The sequence below is a fragment of the Dicentrarchus labrax genome, unplaced genomic scaffold, assembly GCF_905237075.1.
Source record: "Dicentrarchus labrax unplaced genomic scaffold, dlabrax2021, whole genome shotgun sequence".
Classification (NCBI taxonomy): domain Eukaryota; kingdom Metazoa; phylum Chordata; class Actinopteri; family Moronidae; genus Dicentrarchus; species Dicentrarchus labrax.
Genome location: NW_026136704.1, coordinates 12,653,215 through 12,675,517, shown reverse-complemented (window position 1 = coordinate 12,675,517; position 22,303 = coordinate 12,653,215). Strand labels below are relative to the sequence as shown.

The following is a 22,303-nucleotide window of genomic DNA, read 5'->3' as shown; positions in this document are numbered from 1 at the left end:
ATAATCACAGCAAATTGTTGTGTTGTGCGTGTTTTTTTATTTTTTTGTCTATAAATCAACATGTGGAACAGCTGAATGCAGTGTTGTAGAAAATGATCTGGTTTACCAAGTGTCATTTGTTTGCCGCTGCGTCAGTGGCGTGTTACCGACTTTGAGCTTTCAGTTTCAAATCAACATGAAAAAAACTGAGATCTCAGATTGGAAAAGACTCGATTGCCTTTTCTGGGCTGTTTTGCAATGAAAGGTTACAACTCCCACTGGCAAGCAACCACACACACACACACACACACACACACACACACACACACACACACACACATTCATTCTGTCAGTGCCCTCCTTGGAATGCAGTCCAACATGATGGGGTCAAACCTTTGAAAAGAGGTGGTAGCTGTGTCATTGACCCTGACCCTACTGAGTGTAAACCAGGGTGCTCACTGCGGGCCAGGCATGACGCAAAGAGCTGACAAACATCCACTGTCTGATTCTGCCCTGCGTGCGTCCGTACATCACACAGGCACCAAACACCACAGAGGTAGAGTTCTGCTGTGCTTTCCTCACCTCTATTGTTTTCCAAAGACAACCACCTGGTGGCAAGCTGGGGAAACAACTAATCCATCCTCATTCTGTCCACAAACAGACTGTCTAGGAATAAAAATAACAACAGCAGATACCGTCCAAAGGACTGGAGTTGCCAGGCTTTACTCATGAGTCTGCCCTCTGGAGCACTTCACCGTTAACTTTTTCTCTCTCTTTTCTTCTGACCAGACCCCCCGTAGTTGGGCTCAATGGGGAAGGGCTGTCAGTTCAAAACAATGTGACTCAGGAGTGAACGCTTGACTGAACTGGACTGGGGTTAGAGGGCTTTGTTTGTGTGTCTGTGTGTGTGACAGGAATATCAAGCCTGAATAGGAAGTATTTAACTTGTCTGGTCTGAAAGCCGTGATAAACTACCGATAGAGAAAAGTGCAGGCTGCAACGATTCGTAGCTCCTTAACCCCAGGACATCCACACAGACTTTTTCCTTTAATTTCCTTCTTCTTCTAATGTGCTTCTTTCTCTTTTGCATCAGACATTACATTGCACATGGGAGTGCTATATTAGAAACGGTTAAAAACACAGATGGTAGGACAAGCTCAGCCAGATCACAGCAAGATGGATTCAGAGACACAGTTCCCAGCCAGCAAGTCACATAGCAATCACAAGCAACTGAGATGTGATGAATAAGCAACTTAATCCGGAAAAAACTTACCATGTCCGGAGATCCACAGGAGCAGAAGGACCCAAGGGATCATGACTGGGGAGTGGAGAGGGCAAAACCTACGGAAAACAGTGGGCGAGTGTGAAATTGAAGTTGGCAGTCACAAACACATGCACGAGATGAGACAGTGCTCCTCTGTGCTGCTGGGGAGGGGGGACGAGGGACGGATGCTACAGTCCCTCAGTGGTGTCTCCTTTTACCAGTGGAAAGCTGGTAGTCTGTCTTCAGTCCTTCTCTTCTTCTGTTGATTCTTCTTCTTCTCTGTCTCTCCCTGTGTCTCCTTCCTCTCTGTGTGCCACTCTTCGGAGTTGCCGGCGGTCAGCTCTGCCTCGCACGCTCTCTTGTTGATGTGAGCTTGTGGACTTTCTGTGTCTTCGCTGCTGACTCTGAGCACACACACGCTCACTCTTTCTCTCTCGCTCGCACGGTTTCTTATTGCCAATCCATTCTCAGTCTCTTCAGCCCTCACTTGCCCTCCCTCCTTCTCTTTCTCTCTCATGCTCTCTCTCTCTCTTGCTCTACCACTCACATAGCAGACACAGTCAGGGGGATAGAGCTCCACAACTAGACTCCTCCCTCCCTTTCTCCCTCCATCCCTCCCTCCTTCCCCTCTCTCTCTCTCTCTCTCTCTCTCTCTGCCTCTCGAGCTGTCTGGGTGGCTGTGGCTGTGAGCGTGAGGCTGGGAGACTTGGGTCCTCACTCTGGGAACGAGAGCTGCCATGGGAGAAACAGAGAGGGTGCAGTTCCAATTAGAATGAGAATGGGAGCTTGGCCTCTATAGCTACAAATAACACAGACATCCACAAAACAAAAAGTGCAGTTTCACCCCTCCTCCCAGTTAAAACCCTATGCCTTTTTTTGATTCTATGGACGACACTGAATTTTGAAAACTATGAGCCACCTTCCTTGAGAATGGATAAAAACCACATTAGCATTCAAGACCAAAGCTGTAGTATTCATTCATATCCAATTTTGATCAGGGGTGGATTACATTCATAGTCACTCACTCAAGTAGCCGTGATGCAAGACGTCATAAAATGCCTAAATGCACTAGCAAGTTTTCCTGGTTATGCCTGTTAAATATTTAAAAAGGACATTTCTTTTCTCTATTATGTTCCAGGGCAGGCTAGGTCCACCTTTAAGGTCTCCTATGCTGTACTGTAGATTAAGGAAACAATAAAGGGACCAGAAGGTTTCAAGAGTAGAAATTTACTTTTTAATTTAATTTAACTTTTACATTATGCACACAAATTAATAATTTGTACCTCAAATTAAAAACTTGAACCATTCAGTTAGTAAATTTCCTCTCTCAAATAATTATGAATGAATATTATGTGTGGTTCTAAAACTGTGGGGTGGGGTTGGTGCATAGCGCCACTTTGGCGGGTGCTTGGATAAGAACAGAGGGAAAACTTAGAGTAAATATGGAGGGATGAATATGATAATATGTTGGGAAAATAAACAAACAAGGATTTACTGATGCTATTGTTCTGACCAGTTATCTTACTAAAATTCAACTGGGATCCTTTTTTATTAGTTGCTTCCCCTATCATTGTTAATGATTGATTAAAAGTGTGGAGTGGCTTATGAAAGGGGCCATGCCAGAAAAACACTGCTTTAGTCTAATTTTCTGTTAATTATTTTCTAAGTGGAAAAAGAATATCTCCAATGTCAAGCGTGATGTAAGCCATGCTAGCTGCGTGGCTCTAGGCATGGAAATGTCTGTTGGTTGATGAACAACTTTTATCTCAATAATGGATGGATGGTTTGCGATGGCCCCATTTTTCCTGTTGTACCATCATGAGTTCCATATTTGTGGTTTTCAGTGAAATAGAAAAAAATGATTTTACATGAATTGCTATGAAATTTAGCTCAGACTTCCACAAAACATTTTGCTTAGTGCTAATTATCAAATATAAGAAAAACCTCCTAAACAACAGTATGTTAGCATTGCCATTGTCAGCATGTTTTTGAATTGAATGGTTGTTATTGTAACAATTTCTATAATCTTCATGTGTAGTTTTAATTTCTTCTTTTAAAACATTTTAGTTAAATTATAGATCTGACCTGATTGTTTTTTTTAATAATCTAGAACAGATAAAACCTCGTAATTTACTGGCCAAACATCACGGTTTCCTATTGATATAGTCATTGTAGACATTCTAGGACCAGATGACTTTATTAATATATCCATAATCCATAAAAATATATAATTCTCTCTTTCTTATAAATAATGATTGACATTCAAATCTGGACTAGAGGGACATACTCTCTATTAATATAAGATGTAATGCCCGGTACCTCTAGATCAGAGCTCTGATAATGACACAGTAAGCACTGCATTAGGGCCATAGTGTACGTCATATCAATTCAAGTCATCCCTTTGACTTCCTAATCTAATCAAAGGGCCAGAGGATGACAGGTGGTCCTTTCATCAGTGCAACTAACAACCACACACAAAAACAACCCCACTGCGGCCGAACCAGAGGATAACAGATTTGCATTCTGCCGAAGAACATGATGAGTAGGGGCAAAGAATAACAATGGAGCTTATGAGCTTGAAGGTTGAGCAAAGAGGATAAACGAGGTAAAAAGGCAAACTAATTTGTATGTCCACAACCCACAATCATCTACTTGGTACAATAAACCCTTAGCCTGGATTACATTTGTCTTAATGTTTGAAATATTTGGACACATTTGAGGATGATGAACTGCTGAACTGAAGTCATCTTGTTTGTCCTGTCATCAATACTGAATGAGAATAAAATCCTACAATAAAGAGGTTAAATCTGGTTTGGACTAATCTTGGAGCACAATGTCTGTAAGGGTTTCCTCAAAAGGTCTGTAGCAACCGATAATGTAATAATGGCCAATAATGTAATACCTGCCAATAACGTAATAATTCTGGCCATTTTAAATGTAATAAAGCCAATAACGTAATAACTTACCAATAATGTAACAACGTTTTTGAGCCAATAAGGTAATAACATTTTGCCAATAATGTAATAAGTTATTACGTTATTGGCTGGTTATTACGCATTAAAAAAATCCTTTAAAATGTAATAACTGCAGCCGATAATGTAATAATACATAAATAGGATTGCATTTCTTGGAAATAAAATATTTTTTTGTAGTTTTTGTGCAGTTTGCTCTTCAAAAATAGATATAGTGGATGGCATAGTCATCATATTCATTCATCAAGGGTATGTATTATGCAGCACTCTCTCTCCTTAAATATGGTTGTAAGAGCCAATTTCAAAATATTTGTTGTACAAAATCTATATTTAGAATTTTGTTTATTTGCTTAGATATGTACATTCAGAATTTCATGTCAGTGCCTCTGTTGGATCTTGCATTGTCAAATGAATTTAAAACATTTATATCTTGGAAAACATTTTTAATTTGAACTTTTTTCAAACATTTCTCAAGGGAAAACGATTCAGTTCTCACTTAAAACTCAAAACTGTATTTAAACAACTGGAATGCCACTATAAGGCACTATATGGCACTTAACCTCAATATACAACACAGAACATGAACACTCATTTACAAATGTAAAAAGTGTTGAGTTGAACTGAGGGAAAAACATCAACTTTAGCCATTACTTCTTCCAGTACATGTCCTTAATTTTGTACTGCCCAAAAGTTACATTAACAAGAAGAATCCAGGCTTTCATCCATCCTCTGTCGTTGCCAAATAACTGTTTTATGCGTATGCTTAGACCACTGCTGCGTCCAGCAGCCTTGTAGAGCTTCATAATACTAATGGAACAGTCATCTTCTTAGTCCAATTGTAGGCTCTCTGCAAGAGATTCTCTTATGTATAGGTTGGGATGAAATGCTGCTGACAGTTCACGGAATAAGAGTGAGACTCGATTGAATGTCCCAAGCATTGACATATCTTGCTTGAGAGAAAATTAAATGATTCTTGATAAGATCTTTGAAGGTAGGTATTGAACTCCATGCTCATTTCCAGCATCCTCAACCATGTCAAGCAAAGGGTTAGGTAGAGACTGAACATCAGCATTAGGTAAAAACCCTGGTTCAGGCTGAGACAGAAGGCCAGGTTCATCATCAGGCAGGGCAGGTTTGGCAACAGGCATAGAGGCAGGCTCGGCATCAGACAGAGCACCAAGTTCAGTGTCAGACAGAGGGGCAGGTTGGGACACTCTATGCATCTCTGCCTCCTGAATGGCCTGAATGTAAGCCAGAATAGGTCCTTCTAAACTTACATTTGTCCCCCTGTCCTTCAGCAAAATGTCCAAGTACCAAAAGAGGCAGGTTTTCACAGTAATCACCAGATGGTGATATTACAGAGGTGGCATCCTAACCAAGAGTCGACACAATAAGGAACTGAACATTACAAATCTGGGATGCTCTCTGAAGAGTTAGGTGGTCACCATATGTACCATGTTGTGCCATCCTCCTAAATATTCCCCCCATATCCCCTCAACATACTCCGAAAGGGGTGTCCCACCCACTCCATATGGATTAAATGTTAGGCTGGCAACTATTTCTTCACGCAATGTTTCTGCAGAATGGAAAATTCCAATAATGGCCAATTGATCAGAAATTGCAGCAAATTGGCAGTTGGCATCAGGGATCGGGTCAAAGCGAATGTTCAGGTTTGAGGATTCAAACTCCTCCAATCTGTCCTCATGTGAGTAAGGTATTCGCAGGTTCATTTGTTGAACTGATTTGGGCTGAGACTTTGAGCGCTGCTTTTCTTCTAGTCTTGTCACACTGGTCACATCAGACACTGAGAACCACTTTTGTGTTGGAGTGGGGCTATTTGGCATTTGAAACTCAACCTTGTATTTCTGCAACTTAGGGTTTCTTGCCACAACAACACCTGGTATCACAAATTGTTTCTGTGAGACTCTGTGATAGCCACTCTTGACTCTGACCAACACATTATCACCTAGCCTGTACACAGAGACTCTAAAATTTCCAGACTGATTCTGTCAGTGTATGCAGCGTTGCGTTGCTTTTTGTGCCCTTTTCCTGATCCTGTTTCGTTCATCCTCAAACAAACGCCTCTGCTTTTGGGTGGGCTGTGTTTTGTTGCCTGGTGGGCAGTGTTCTTCAAGATCTTCTTTGGAAGAAGTTAAGCGATTGGACAATGCATGACTTTGTCTTCCATAATAAATCCGAAAAGGGGACATCCAACTCAGAACTTCCTTTGGGTCTTCATTCAATATCTTGGCATAGATTGGCAAATGCTTAACCCAGTTCACTCCTCCTTCTTGATATTGGACTAAGTCAGACATAATTTTTTTCCTTAGGACACGGTGGCTTCTCTCCACTTTACCCTGGCTCTGGGGTTGGTACGGAGAGCTCTGAATGATTTTCACTTGTAAGGACCCCATACGTTTTCTTACAGCACCTTTGAACTCCTTTCCTTGGTCATGCTGTATGATTTTTGGTGGACCATGCTCATTGTAAATGTCTTTAAGGTGTCTAGCAATCTCCGCACTGTGTTTACCTTTCAGTGGTCTTAGTCATACATATCTACTAAACACATCTATTACAGTCAGGATGTACCTATATGTGACTCGGCCATACTTGACCCTCCATTTAGCCATGACAACAAGGTCTACCTGGTGTCGATCTTGAACTGCTTTGGCTGTGATAGATTTTGGTGAGGGTTTGTTCCGGAATGTTGCCTTATGGAGCTGGTAACATCTTGATCTGTCCAAGGTGTCTTTCACACTTGCTCGGCTGATTCTCAAGTTCCGTTCCCGAAGGTATATGTTTATTTTTCTTACACCAGAGCCTTTTGTTTTATCAAGAGCCTTATTTACAACTGCAGAGATAGTTGACTTTCTGGGTACCAATTTTCCATTAAATGTAATTGACTGACCATCCTCACTGAGGGCATAATGCTGCCTATTCCTCCACAGTTGAACAAGTGCAGAACGCTGGGTCTTGGATCTCTCTGCTACAGGAACATTAAATTCCCCCTTTAGTGCCTTGAGTATGACATCAAAGGTCTCATCAGACATTTGTCTGTGTCCATGTCCTCTGCATTCCGAAATGATGCAGGAGAGGATAAAGATTGCTTGTAAAATACCTGCAATGGTATTAAAGACAAAGTTATTCCCTTTTTCAACTCTAAACAGTGACCTGGGCACAGGCCCAATGTACTGTTAAAGTTGATATTTCGTAGTAAAGCATGTTGATAAACTCAGTAGATTAGTACACATTGTTCACTAAGCTTTTATTTTGTCATTAGGGACCTACTTATCATATTTATATCAGATTTAGCTAACACCATTTAATTCCTTATACTACACTTGAATATTACTGAATAAAATCATAACTTACATAAAAATATATATATATAATAGATATAAACCTCAGCTCATTCAGCCAGTGTTTCCTCTAGTATTTCTTTTAGCAGTGGGGGCAGGCCTGTCCGAACATGGCTTTATTACATTTAAAATGGCCAGAATTATTACATTATTGGCAGGTATTACATTATTGGCCATTATTACATTATCGGTTGCTACAAGGTCTCACCCAGCTGAAATCTGATTTTATTAGTTAATAGTTATTAAAATTTAATTTACACATAACAGACACCTGATGCTATTTTTACAGCCTGAAAGTGAACACACAAATTCCACCAACAACAAAGAAAATAAACAACACCAACAACATGTTTTCTATTATAATGACCTTACACCGGCCAAGGGGAGACATTAAGAGATGTGAAATCTGGTGAGGGGCTCATACACTGTTAAACCCACAGTGCACCCACAGGGGGCATAATCTAAAATGACTTGGGAGACAGCAACCTCTTATTCTGTGCGTTTAAGAGACTCTTTATACCAGCTATGACTATAATCCACAGCCAAAAAGACATGCTCAGAAGAAAGTGAAAGTGAGCTAATACAAGATGAAGATATACCCATAATCCGTGCTTTCTAAACCATCCATATTCTTAACTGTAGGTTACAGTTCATGTGCTAGTTAGTTCAAGGTCATTCTGTCTTTAACTGATAACTGACAGTTTATGTCTTTTTAAGAAGAGAAGGAAAGCTGCTATGTAAGCATGCTTTCCCCCCTCATATCAATAACAATTGTCAGTGTCAATGTCAGTATTTTAATAAAACTTTTTTTACTGCTTCCATTAAATGGATTTCAATCACCAAGTGTCAAAGACAAAAACTAGAGTTACATTCATATTTTATCTGTTTGGGTGTTCCTCTGTGATCATCAATGTTGATTGCATTTGGTTTGATAACAAATACTATATCGTCCTTCACACATACACTATTCCCTTGGCGGAAATGGCCAAACTTAATCCAAAACTGATAAACATGCCTGAAGTGTGTCTAAAATGGATTTGAGGAATGCTTAGCTAACAGAAACATTTAATTTTAAAATCAAATCATCAAAAAGACTATAGACAATTAGTAGCGGCAACTAATGTAGCCTTAAACCTCTAGCCTCAAGCAGAGATGAGGAGCAAGCTACTGAAGTCTTTTAAATTCACTTCTTTCTAACTCGTCTCCCACAGACTGTGTTGCATTTTCAGACTTGTAGTCTTCAGCGCCAACGAACACTGACTCAAGTTACACCACAATCTATCACAAAGCAACATTGTATAAGAAACAAAATGAAAATGTGTAGGTCTGCTTCACCTGTGCCTGCTTTACCTGTACTAGAAAGTCCTATGCAACTACCAATCTTGCATAATTTAAGTTTTGGTTTTTACAGGGTTTAATATGGCACAGAGACACAATTCTATTAACATGAGTCAAAAGCCTTCAAGCCAGACCTTATCATTTAATGTAACTGTGCAACAAAGACATACATGTCTATTAAATTAATAATAGTTGCCAGAGGGTTGTAATGTAGGGATAAGAGATTGATTTTCATGTTAGTCTGACTTTCAAAACACAGGATTATACATGGCAGCCAGCAGTTTGGGCAATATAAATATAATATAAATGGCAATAAATCTTATTTATCCAGTACTTTCTCAAGCCTGCATGTCAAAGCTCAAGGAGCACATCTTGCACCGCACAGCAAAACAGAAGCTTCTGACTAATTTAATTAATTAGGTTGGGTTACAAAGTGACCTTTAAACTTGATGGATTAAAAATGACCAAGAACAGATTGAGAATCAATCCAACACTAAGAGCGGAAATTTAGGATATGAGTAATGCTTCGTGGCACTGAATGTTAAACTGTTTATTGAAAAAAGGCACTTGGCATGGAGAAAAATAAACAAACTATAATAATTAATTAAAGGTCTAGTGTGTAACTTTTAGAAGGATCCATTGGCAGAACTGGAATATAATATGCATAGGTATGTTTTCATTAGTGTATAATCACTTGAATATAGGAATTGTTGCCTTTTTGTTACCTTAGAATGAGCCATTTTTAACTACAGGAGAGCAAGTCCCTCCACGGAGGCCGCCATCTTTAACCACCATGTTTCTACTGTAGCCCAGATAAGACAAACCAAACACTAGCACTAGATACAAGCATTTCATGTTTTTTGCTAAATTTGCAGCCACCGTAGTTAATCCTACCCCTTTGGAAGACTCAGTGGTATTCAAATGGTTGCAATCTGCAACGATACCACTAGATGCCACTAAATCCTACACACTGTACCTTTACTGCTGCCACGGGGGGAAAATAACTGAGTTTTGAAGTGTCAAAGTTGTATTGCTTGCCTTTTTGTTCCATGCTACCCAGAAAATATTTTACCTCCTCCCCATTCCTTCACAAGATGAAATGCAAAATGTTATTCCCATACACAAAAAGTGACACATTAAGATGATGGACAGGCACTCTGTTTTTGAGCTAAATAGAAAGTGACATATCTGTTTATTTCTCTTGGGCCTGCATATCCGCTGTTGAGACACTGAAAGGTCTGAAACACTGGTATCTGTGGATGTGTGTGTGTCCCAGTGTGCTTGTGTATGTTAAGTGTGTGTTACCATCAATTTGTATTTTGAAATTAGCAAATCAGCCAGTTGTCTTTCAATGAAGGACATCCACTCAATCTTTGTCAGTCAGATGATTCCCCAGAGATGCTACATCTCTAGCCCTGATGTCTCAGATTCTCATTCTAATCAAGTCTGCAAAGTGGCAGAGCAGAGGATCTAAATGAATGGAATTAAACAGTATGGCAAGGTGTTGGAAGGAAGCTGGAAGGGTGACGACATCGCATTTTCTTCCAGAGCACATTTTAAGACAAGGACCCTTGTTGTGAGAAACAGGATGCTGGTGGCAGACTGTTCATTTATGTGTTATTTGTTTACTGAAAAAATCAACATTTATATTTCCAGTTAAGCTGAAGGGATCAAGAGGAAGAGTGAGAACACAACTGAAGAAGCAGTGGCTACAGACTTTCCCAACCATAAATCAAGCTAGCATGCCAGCCTCCTAATTCCTAAATATTACCAAAATACTAGGTAAGTAATCTGTGTGGTGATAAGGCTCTAATCTAGTCTGTTTGTTGCAGGTTTGTATTAATAAAACCACTGTGGGCATGATTACACTCAAATAATGTCCAAATCGTGAAATGTAAATGTCATCCAACCAGACACAATCAAAAATGTAATATATTAACAACATTTTGATCAGAGACTGGGAGCTAGTATGCTAGGAATCCCACTGTACCACAGTTGGCAAGCCTGTTAACATCAAAGTCAATGCATTATTTCTTTGCAAACATGTCCATTTGTTCATGTAAACTGAACCAATTTAGTTTCCAAAGCAGGTATACAGTCTGCTTAAGCCTGGAGCTCTTCTCAGTCAAGTTCACAATGCTACATGTTGGCCCGGGTCATTTGACTCATCCACATTTGAATTTCATCTTCATTGCTCCGTGGAATTGAGGTTTTTACATGGTATGTAAAATAGTGGTATAGATTTGTTTGCCGTGCTGATCTGGAGATAGGTAAAGAGCAATGGTCAGCAGTATGTACCTCAAGAAAGCTTGTCAGAGGTCACTGGGCTTTGCATAAGTCAAGCTGGATTCCCTTCTTGAGAGGGAAATGAGTACATGTTGTTTTACATCTGACAGATCGACCATCGACATCTTCATTGCCTGCTGCTTCACTTCCCTGACATTGTGCGTGGTAAATAAAAGCAGTGTGTTGAACTATGGATTTGTCCTCAGGCCTCAGGAATGCATTTCAGTCCTAACTCAATGATTAAAAGGCCCAATTTTGGAAAGCAAATATCAGAACAAATTAATTAAAATGAAATAAAATACAATGAAAAAATCAACAATGACACTAACCATTCCATTTGGAATTGTTCTTTAAAAAAACAAATTTTGAATGTTTGTTTTCTCTACACTTTAACCTGCAATTTAGTGATGGTTTCTTTTTTCAAATTACAGACAGATATTTAAAGCACCTCGGGGTAAATTTCCAATGGAAGCATCCCCGTAGAGAATATGTTGCACTGAACTGGGACAGCACAAACATGGGAATGGAGCATTTCTTCAAAAAAGAAGTAAAATGCTGATGTTATGCAGAAAATAACATGACAAAATATGCTGATTCAGCCCATTACCAGCCTACAATAATAATATTCAGTTAACCTATTCTAAGTGTTTTGCCAGTGGCCTTAACTGAAAATGCAGAAAAGCCACTAAGTCTGAACATCCCAGATGCCCAAAGCCAAGCCTTTACCATCACACACCAATTAAAAAAAAAAATATATATATATATAGGAGCATGATATGATATGCTTTGAATTTAAATGTGTTTTAAATACAGGCAGGTTTACAGATGTGTGAAAAAGGAATTCTCATGAGGTCTCAACAGTCCTGTGTGCCAATGGGTTAACAGAGATCATAAGCAGATACATAACATTACAACTAAAATTGTGATGTAATCTGTCATTTACTTTAGCTGTATTCGACAAGCCAAACTGACAGTTTGTGGTGGTAATAATTGTTACTGTTGTTCTCTTGAATGGACTATTATACACACTTTACTTTTATTTACTACTTTATTACTTAGATTTTATTCGTAATATAGAGTTATTTTGGAATTTTGGAATAATTAAAGCAGAGGTTTATAATTTTATTCAGTGTGTCTACTAGAATAGGTTTAGATGTTTTAATGTTAAAAAATACAGATTTTATACTGCTCATAGCTGCAGCACATCTTTTCACCCCTGTCTCTTCAGGGCCCCCTTCTGCGAAGTCCAGTCTGCTCTGATTGGTCAGCACCCACGAGCTAGCTAAATAATCACAGTAATAGGATATTAATTATTGTAACCTCCCATCTGTTATATTCTTAGTACATTAGTTTACTGAAACCATGGAAACTTACCATAATGAGGCAGAAACCTGCCTGGAACACGTTATCCTGTACAACATGTCAACATAACTGAAGGAATTACTGATCTAATAAATAACTTGTTTACGTAGTTGAAAAAACTGCTCAGTAACCAACTGTGGACTGTACTGTTTCTATATTTCATAGTCTGATATTTTAATTTCAAACGTTGTCACACCTAACCCCTTTCAAAATACTGTACAACTGTGAACATCATAATAAAGTTTGACTGTGAAACAGAAACGTTTCTTACCATCATGATTTACTACAAAACTCTTTCACATTTTCATACTCATAGATGTGGCATGGACCAGGTCTTCAACCCTTCTGGGGAATCAAATAAGTTTTTCATAAAACCTCTGTAAATAACATAATAATAAATTATAATTATAATAAATAATAATTTAACCTAAACCACACTTATTACTGAAAATGACCAAAACTCTCCCTAAAAATAACACTTTATTCATGTTTCATTCAAATTTCAGTTACACAGAAATATAGAAATATAAATTGTGTGTATGATGCAAGTAGCAAAGCCATAACATTTATGTAAACTGTGCAGATCATGTCCTCCATCAAGGTAAGGGGTTTCTTGTGTACTGAAGTGTCAGCTGGTAATGGAGCTCTGTGTCAATGTTCATCCTGTTGTGTCTTCCTTTGGATACACAGACTTTTCATGATTAGTTGATTAAGGCATGAAAAGCTTCCACCTCTGATGGGTCCAGGAACACCTGAGCTTCATCAGCTCACTCAGATGATCTATAAAACATTACAGATTCAGTGTTACTTGTAACTGAGTATGTAATACAGTAAAATATTATATAAGTACAACTAACTACTAAAGGCTGCAACAACTTACTATAGCTCAAAGTAGTCCTACATTTATAAAATAAAATAAAAGAGCAGTGTCTCTGCTGGGTCCCTAGTTGCAGCTAACTGTAGTGATGTGTTGTTCTGTATGCAGGAAACAGTTTACCAACTTCATCTCAAATGTGTAGTTAATGGCAACAGCTACACACAATGCCATACTGATAAATAATTGATTCAATTAATCATTGATAAAGAAACTTATGTTGTGACAAAAGTTTATAAATACAGACATTTTCCAAGTGAGTGAGTAGGTGCTGTTTATAATACAATACGAGATGATATGACCAGGAGATGTTACGCTGGACATGCACTTATATCGTCGGTAACCCTATACTGCAGTAACACTAAATGTGTGTATCAGAAAGGTTTTATTACCCACGGTTTGACCTTGCACACACTGCCTATCGAGCCATTACACCTGCTGTGTGCTAATCAAAGTTACACAACGTTGCCAAATAAATCAATTCCTGCAGTTTGACCATTTCTCTCACGAGCAGCATGCTTACTCCAAGTCTGACCTACTATGCTAACCTACATGATAAACAGTAAAACAACATAACAGGGTAAAATTTGCAGCTTACAAGTGTAAAGTCGGGTCACATTGTTGTGCTGCCTTGCTTTTAAGAAAGCAGTTGCAGTTGTTGTGATCTTTCAGATCACAACAGAGCAGCTGTGGCACTCAGCTCAACATAGTTGCAAAGGCAGAGGGGAGGCAGGTACAATGCTAATGAGTCCGCTTCTTACATAGGAAGGGGAGCAAAATCTGAACGGCTCATTACATCCAAGGTCTTCTGATATAGGCAGCCCACAAAAAAGGACGTGGTTGATTTATTCTTCACACTTCCTGGGTTGGTAGGCCATCGAAATAGCCAAATGTATGTATGTAGCCTACTTACATAGCTATATAGGATAAATTCATATATATTATCAAATTGACTTCCGCAAAACTTGTTTATTCTTAGTAGGTAAGATGAGTGTAAAATCAAGTCTATGAATGAATATAGATATAACACTAAACACAGTTAAATTACAAAATTTAAAAAGATATATATTTCTGAGACATTTATACAAAATCTATGTCCTGTGTGCACCAATTCAATCCAGTACAACAGCTTTTAATTTGTAAAGACTTGTGCCTGAGTTACACAACAGCTGGCTTTCTGGGGAGCCTTGTGCTCAAAAGTTGTTGGTGTGTATGTCATTGCTGATGATGATGCCAATTAACACCATTCACACATCATCATTTCAGAAGTGTACACCTCAGATATACCCATCTGATCCAACACCAAATTCACACAATGATTACCTATAGGTGTAGAGATAAAGCACAACATGCACTCCACAACCATATGTATAAAAACACATGCTGTCTTAACTAGTGAAAGAGATAATTAGTCTAAACACAAAATATATACAGCTGAACACAAATAACATTAAGTGAAATACAGTAATTAAATGCTAATAATAACTATTGAGCAATGGAACAATATAAACTAATTGACAAACGTTGAGGGTACAAGTGTGGATATGGCAGACAATGAAACCGAGGTAAGTTTTGATCACAGTAAACCAGCTGGAAAAAGGGTTAGTCATGGCTGGGAAAGTTAAGGGAGTAGTACTCTTCAGCTCTCTCCATCAATGCTGACCTTGCTCACACTGAAATGGTCATGGTGAGAATAAGTTCGACAGATGTTTCTCTGGGAAATCTCAAAGCCGCTGCCTTGACTGGATTTTACCCCAACTTTACCAAAGTGCTTAATTTGGCCCTCTCACTACCAGTGGGGACAGCGACATGTAAAAGATCCTTCTCAGTGATGCGCCGGGTCCGGGAACTGGATGAGAGCAACAATGGCACAGGAGAGACTCTCTTCTCTTTCACCTCTCTACAGTGGAAGCGTGAATGCCATGTAGTTTAAACGTAAATGTGAAGAGTGGTAACCTGAAAGCATGTGTGGTTTGTTAACCCGAGAGAGACAGGGAGGGAAGGAGAGAGAGCACTGTGGAAAGATACTGCCCTTCAACTGGCTCACTTTCTCGGAAAGTGAAGTTGTGTTGATTAAAATATTACTGCAGTGCTTTTACTTTGAAAAGGAAGTTTACACTGTACTAACACATGCCTGTGCACATGACTACCAACAGATCCTTTCACTGTGCTCTTTTGCTCTTTTTACGTTTGCGGTAAAAATAGGCGAGACCTCGACTCTTTAGTGAAGCGCCACTGCAGACGCAGCTGAGATGCGTGCGAGACGCTCTAATCTGTTAACATGGCCGCTGAAATAAAAATCAAAAGAAGATTAAACCTGAGCAGGTTGTTGACGCATATGATGCAAAAGCCCCACTACTATACAGTATTTTGTCAACATATCTAAATATGAGTTTATTCATTAGAATTTGTTACTTAAAAACTTTAAAATAATGCAAATATCAAAATTGTTTTTTTTGTTGTTGTTTTTCTGACTTTGTACATGGGTGGCCATCTGTTGGATGTGATTATAGTACAGTTATTGGAACTGAGGGATTCATTTTTGGTCTTAACTGTAAAAGAAGGAAATTAATGATATGTCAATCAAATGAGTTCTATTATACAAATGAAATTATTCAGATGTTATGTTACATTGTGAAGTAGAATAACACTTACTTCTCCACAGTGCAATTCAATTAAAAATGCAACAAAATAAACAATAGCCTACTTAAAGAAGTCAGCCCATATAATATATGTATGCAAACATTATAACTAAATTAATTGACTTATTTATTAGAGTTGGGCTAAGCCAGTCAAGCTTCCTTACCTGTTCTACATGTAGGTCTACAATGGAAAAGCTAGCCACTAAGAGGGCAAGAGTTGCAAAGGTGGTTGAGAGGACAGATCTCCTGATGTTCTATATAATGCAGTCACAATGTAGGCCCAGGCTGTTGGTCAGGAAAAGTAACTACAACATATAAGCTAAACTACAATGTCTTGATTTATTTTCCTATTTCTTGGATACACAGGATACAATGTGTAGTCATGGCAGTGTAAAGGAAGCTTTGATAGAGCTATGCTAGCGTTTCCAATGCCTCCAGCCTTTGAGCTGAAGCTACGCTGAGCTATACCCAGAGCTATTTCTATTAATGAATCGCAGCAGAAGTTCAGTCGGGAAGACTGAAGACTATCTTCATGCTCACTCATTATATACATTCTTTCTCACTCTTTTTCTCCCCCTCTCTCCTTCTCCCTCTTTTCTGTCCTCAACTCAGTCAGTTGACCTTTGGCGTTTCACTTTTTCAGTTAAACCTATCACATTTTGCCTTGACCTCCGTGAGCCAATCACCTAGTTTCTGTCAAAGTTTAAAACTGCTTGTCTCTTTGCTGCTGTCAGTTGTCATCTCAGTCAAATCAATCTGACCCTCCAGTCCTCACCACATTCAGCGCCCAGGAGTCCTACTCCACATCACATCCGTCCAAATCTTCAACATTGCTCTTCACACCAGTGTTAAAATTGGCATCACTACCCCCTTAAGATGACATTACATTGGGGTCTAATTCTCAAAGACTTTTCATATTCTTGATTCTTCATGTTAAATAAAGTGATTGCCTCATTCTTCAAGTTTCCAGTTGAATTAAAGGGCCGGTGTGTATAATTTAGTGGCATCTAGTAGTGGAGTTGCAGATTACAACCTACTGAATACAGCTCAGCCTTCCTAACATTCCTTCCTAGAAAAAAACAAAACATGCAAACAATGCTGAAGTTTGTCCTTTCAGGGCTTATGTAGAAACATGGCAGTTCAACATGGCACACTCCCTGGAAGAGGACCCACTCTGTCTGCAGATAAAAATCGTTCATTCTAAGGTAACAAAAAACATGATTACACACTAATGAAAACCCAAGTATTATATTCCATTTCTGCAAATTAATACTCCTAAATGTTACACACTGAACCTTTTGTGATTGACATATCGATCAGAGGAAAACGTCTTCTGTTATCTGATTTTCTTTTTCCTTTTTTTCAGTTTAAGCATTCATTAAACATTCACAGATATGTGAATTGATTGAGTTAATTTAATTTGTGAGAGGCATCAATATCCTTTATATTATTATTTTTTTTCAATGCACTGTGATTTCCTCATGTATGCGTGATGCATTTGTAATTTTGCCAATTAAACCACACCACAACTTAATTACACTGTCATACAAAATACTTAATAATGCCCTTGCAACATTGTAAATCACATCTTTACAGCACCATATGATGTTTTTTCAGCAAAACAATATGACACTATGAAACAGCATAGTTCTAAAATGTAGGTTACTTTAGTATCAGTATAACTACACTGAAAGTAAAGTCATCACTCATGACAAAACCACATGTTTTTCAGTGCTGCTGTTGGTGTAAAGCTTTATGTGAACTAACTTTGATTTGATGCAGTCTGAATCCTTCCTGACACAACAGATCAACAGGCCTGCAGACTAATTAGGAGACTTAACAAAATATTATAGGAAATCATCTGGAAAGCTCCTGCAGCTCACAATAATTAAAACAAAAAATATTGTGGTTGACAGGGAATGTAATGGTAGGGTGTAACGTGACAGTAAAAACAAAACAAAAAAACATTAAAGCTGGAAGCAGCAATGATCAGGCCCGCACAGTCTATACTCGCCAGGGTGTGCTGTGACCGGGTCATACTCCAGAATATCACACATATATCACACCATAGAAATTAAATGGAAATCACATGATGATTGCCATATAAGCCTCAGTTTTTGTTACCAGTAGGAGGCGCTATGAGAATGACTGAATATTTCCATGTAGATGTGTTGAGGTCGGATGCTAATTGGATAATGAACACTAAAGTTACAACAACATTCTGCTTCATGGCGAAGTGTTGATTTTCGATACTACACAGCCCACACTTGTTTGAAGAAACCTCAAGATTTTGATGATTCTTCATTGTGGAGTCTACTCACCAATATTTGTAGTCGATCCGATTAATTCTCTAGTAGGAATAGGAAATTGCAGAAATTTTAAAGTTTGACATTAAATTAAAAATGACCAACCTTCTATTGGCTTTGGAGTATCGATCCAAGAGGCTTTTTTGTACATTTAGACATGTGGCTGCTTAATTGAAAATTTCTAAGGGGTGCTAAGGAGCCATTTTGCCACATCGATGAGCAAGATCAATATCAGTTGTACAATGTATTGCCTTGTGACGTGAAATGCCATAAAGAGAAACAAACGAAATATCAATACTTGCTTTGTTGCCACAGCGTTCAACATCAACGTTCAATGTCATCATAATCTTTTTAAGGGTATTCTGACCAAATTTCAGCTAGATCTGATCAATTTGCTAGGAGTAGTACATTACAGTGTAGGTGTGTGTGTGTGTGTGTGTGTGTGTGTGTGTGTGTGTGGGGGGGGTTCACAGATGGATCCTCAGCTGGACAGAATTATTTTTTTGTGGTAATACTAGTACGCTCAAAGTGTTTGATGATGTTGATGTGCTGTGACTGTGTTAATCAAATTTTTAAAGTAAAGGCATTCTCTCCAGTTTGAAGGATGCCAAAGGTGTTTTTTGGCAGGTGTGGACAATCCTGTTAGAGATGGTGTTTGTGTTACACCTTAACCTCTTTTTCCGGTAAATCTATCTTTTCTTTTTACAGCTTCACAATATGAAGATTTTCTGCCAAGGAGATTTAAAATATATAAGCGCAAGGAAAGGGCAATCTGGTGATATCTCTGAATCCATATTCTGCACATCTATTTTGGTCTATATTAATTTTCCTTGTTTTTACTTTAATAATAATTCACTTTTGGAAGGGGCTAAATCCAGATTTTCAACACACAGCACATATTTATATTTTTTTTAAGGGAGGGAGTCAACGCAGTGGACAGGGAGACGCTGGCCTAAATTGTCACTGTAAGAAACTGGCAGCCATTGACAAGTACCTTACTGTAATGACACTTGTCACTTGTCAGTGGCTGCCAGTTATGATGTATATATTCAATTCTCCTCATGCATAAAATATAATAGTTTTTTCTGATGTTTTAATACTGGTCCATTATAGGCTTTCTGTACAATAGTCATATAAGGGGAAAAAAATACTAAAAAATAAACATGACATACATAATTCAACAATTAACAAATTCTATAATATTCAATTACTTATATATTATAGAAAGGATAACTGGTATTGAGGTGAAAATACCAAGTTACACACATAACTGTACCATAAACACATAAATGAAAAGTAAAATAAAAATGAATTCATATTATTGTTGTCTGTATTAGTACAGTAGCTGTAGCATTAATATTTTATCACTTTTTCTTCATGCAAATCCTACGGGTGTTAATGGGGCTATTTTCGTTGAATGAGAGCTTTATGTGGGTCAGGCTGTGTTTTCCTTTGACAACCCCTGAAAACTGCTGTTCTGCTGCAGTCTTGATTAATGGCCCAGAGAGTCGCACTGACCTGAGATAGAAAGTGTTCATCGTTGTCAGAAGCAGAACAAAACAGCACAGTCCATTGTTGGTGTTTTTTTGTTTGTTATTTTCTACTGCTATGTCCATCCCCGAACAGTTGAAAAACTGAAAATCTGCTGGCTTTTTTGTTTGATAAATGCAATTATCTTTCTCAACATGTCCCAAATACAAGTCTGTTCATGTAAACACTCCCTGCAACCTCAGTAATGTCCGGGTGAATAAAACAAACTATGATGAACGATTTCTCATATAATTTGTTTGCATTTGAGTGAAAGTAGCCATTATTTGCATATAGCATCTGCCTTCTTTACTTATTATGTATAATGTTTGGCATAATGTTCCACTTTACAGTATATCTTTCTTATATTAGCATTATCTTTTTTTTAGAGTGCGCCTTTAGGAAATAATCAATGGCCATCTCTATATTTCAAGTACCGATTAGTTATTCAAATAAATAAGTCTCTGCTCTTGGCACAAAAAGGTAAAAAGAAAGACACTTTAGTGCTGACTGACACTTCAATTAGCCTCTTGTCCTCCACTACTAATAATCAGATTGTGAGCCGTGTAAAGGACAAGGCAGGTCATTAAAATATCCTCAAAAACCCACAAGATTTACTGTAGGCTGTAGATTTTGCTTGTATTTGCTGACAGCTGTATAGTGCTGCACCCCCTCTTGCCCTCCCCAGATGAAATAAAAGCGATCTTGCTGTAATTGCTGAGGAAAACGGATTCACCAGTGTCAGAAACACTTTATGTGCCCTATAATTTCGTTTAGCTCTTTCTTCAATTGCCAAGCCCCTCGCATCTATTCCATTCAGTGCTCTTCAGTGTGATGTCGCTGTAGACCCAGATAACCAAATTACGTAGGCACAGCGTTATGACATTGTAATCAGACAACCAGAGATTTGTCGAAATTATCTAACAATTTATGTCGACACCAGAAAAGGAAAACTCCACGATTAGCTTTACATGCTGCAGCACCATTTTAGGAGAAAACATTGTATAAAGATGTATTAAAATATTGTATTGGTTACAACAAACTAACATAATTTGGATAAAATAAACAGCTAATTCAAGATAAAATGCCGCCATATATTTGCACTCATATGAATCAGAGCACCATTCACAATACAGTTAGAGTATACTAACTGGTGCTGTACAGTTCAGGCTCAAAGTTTGGTTTAGCATATTATGCTGCAGTGTGATTCTGCTCAAGACTGTTAAAGCTGTTTGGCTGAGCACAGCTTGTTCAAACATGCTTGATGTTGTCTTGTAGTTTGAAGCAGTTCCAGGCTGAAAACTGTGAGAGGCACAGGCAATAGTCAATGGGCATTTAACTCCAGGGTAAAGAAAAGAAGTCACCTTTAACAATAATGCCCACTAATACAAATAGCTTGCATCAGCAAAACTTCCAGCTCCACTTAGGGGCTGCTACTGTACACACTGTACAGTAACAGCAATGGATACTGAAGCCTTTATTCATCAACATTAGTTTCTAGTTAAAGATGATTAAGTGAAAGTTATACTGATACTGTCATTTTAAAATATTTCTGTAGGGTAATGTGGATGTAACTGTACTTGTTCAGTGCAATGAGGCTCTATATTGTAACAGATTGTGCAGTGAACTGCTCTAGAACAATAGAAGAGTTACTCTGAGTGACAGAATCAGGTTGTGTGTGATCCCTCATCATCATTTGTGAAACTTGTCTTTGTCCTGTTGACTGGTATGAACAGACCGACCATTTAGTCTGTCGGGCCATATTTGCCCAGCCTCTAAAAAGTGTCTTCAATACTTGCAAAACACTGTGTCTATACCAGCCCGCAAGAACAGGCAGGCATGCTATTGCCAGCATATCAACATCACATAAGCTAGTATGTAAAAGTACCTTCCTGTACTTTTTTGTATCTCCAAACCCATATTAAAATAGGTACATTAAATAATATAAAAAAATTTTGTGTAACTGTTTTTAAGTGGCAAAGGGGCAAGTAAGGTAGTGTTTTCCTAGATTCTTATTTCAGTAAAAAAAAAGTAGTATGAAAATGTGATTATGTGACAATGTGTAAATTATTACCATTATTACTGATATGAAACACTATATCACAAATGGTACAGCAGCAGCTGCAGGTGTGCCGCCAGTCGCCATAGTAGTCATCCGAGGTACTAGTGCGTGAGGCCGCGAGGCGCGCACCCAATGGGTAATATGGTTACCACGGTTACCATGGTTACCAGGGAAAAAAGGAAGGAATCACTTTAAGTGTATCAGACGTTTCAGAGTTTCCGCAATATTAATATGCCAAAAAAGAAAACATAATGATTGTTCACGAGTCCCAAAACACAAGTCCGAGTCGAGTCTGAAGTCTTTTGAGCACGAGTCCAAGTCAAGTCTGAAGT

General features: G+C 38.4%; 1 protein-coding gene across 10 annotated transcripts in view; it reads right to left on the bottom strand.

Moving 5' to 3' along the window:
• Positions 1 to 1,791, bottom strand: part of kirrel3b (kirre like nephrin family adhesion molecule 3b) — a 154,407-nt gene extending 152,616 nt beyond the window's left edge. For 6 of the 10 annotated variants that reach the window (XM_051398186.1, XM_051398188.1, XM_051398185.1 and 3 more), the window contains exons 1-2: positions 1,462 to 1,790; positions 1,253 to 1,320 (exon numbers count right to left, since the gene is read on the bottom strand). In XM_051398186.1, coding sequence (XP_051254146.1) covers positions 1,253 to 1,320; positions 1,462 to 1,760 — 367 coding nt within the window. In that variant the 5' untranslated portion in view covers positions 1,761 to 1,790. Of the gene's footprint in view, positions 1 to 1,252; positions 1,321 to 1,461 lie in introns of all 10 variants that reach the window. The other 4 variants (XM_051398183.1, XM_051398184.1, XM_051398190.1 and 1 more) reach the window with 1 other exon arrangement.
• Positions 1,792 to 22,303: the final 20,512 nt, after the last annotated feature.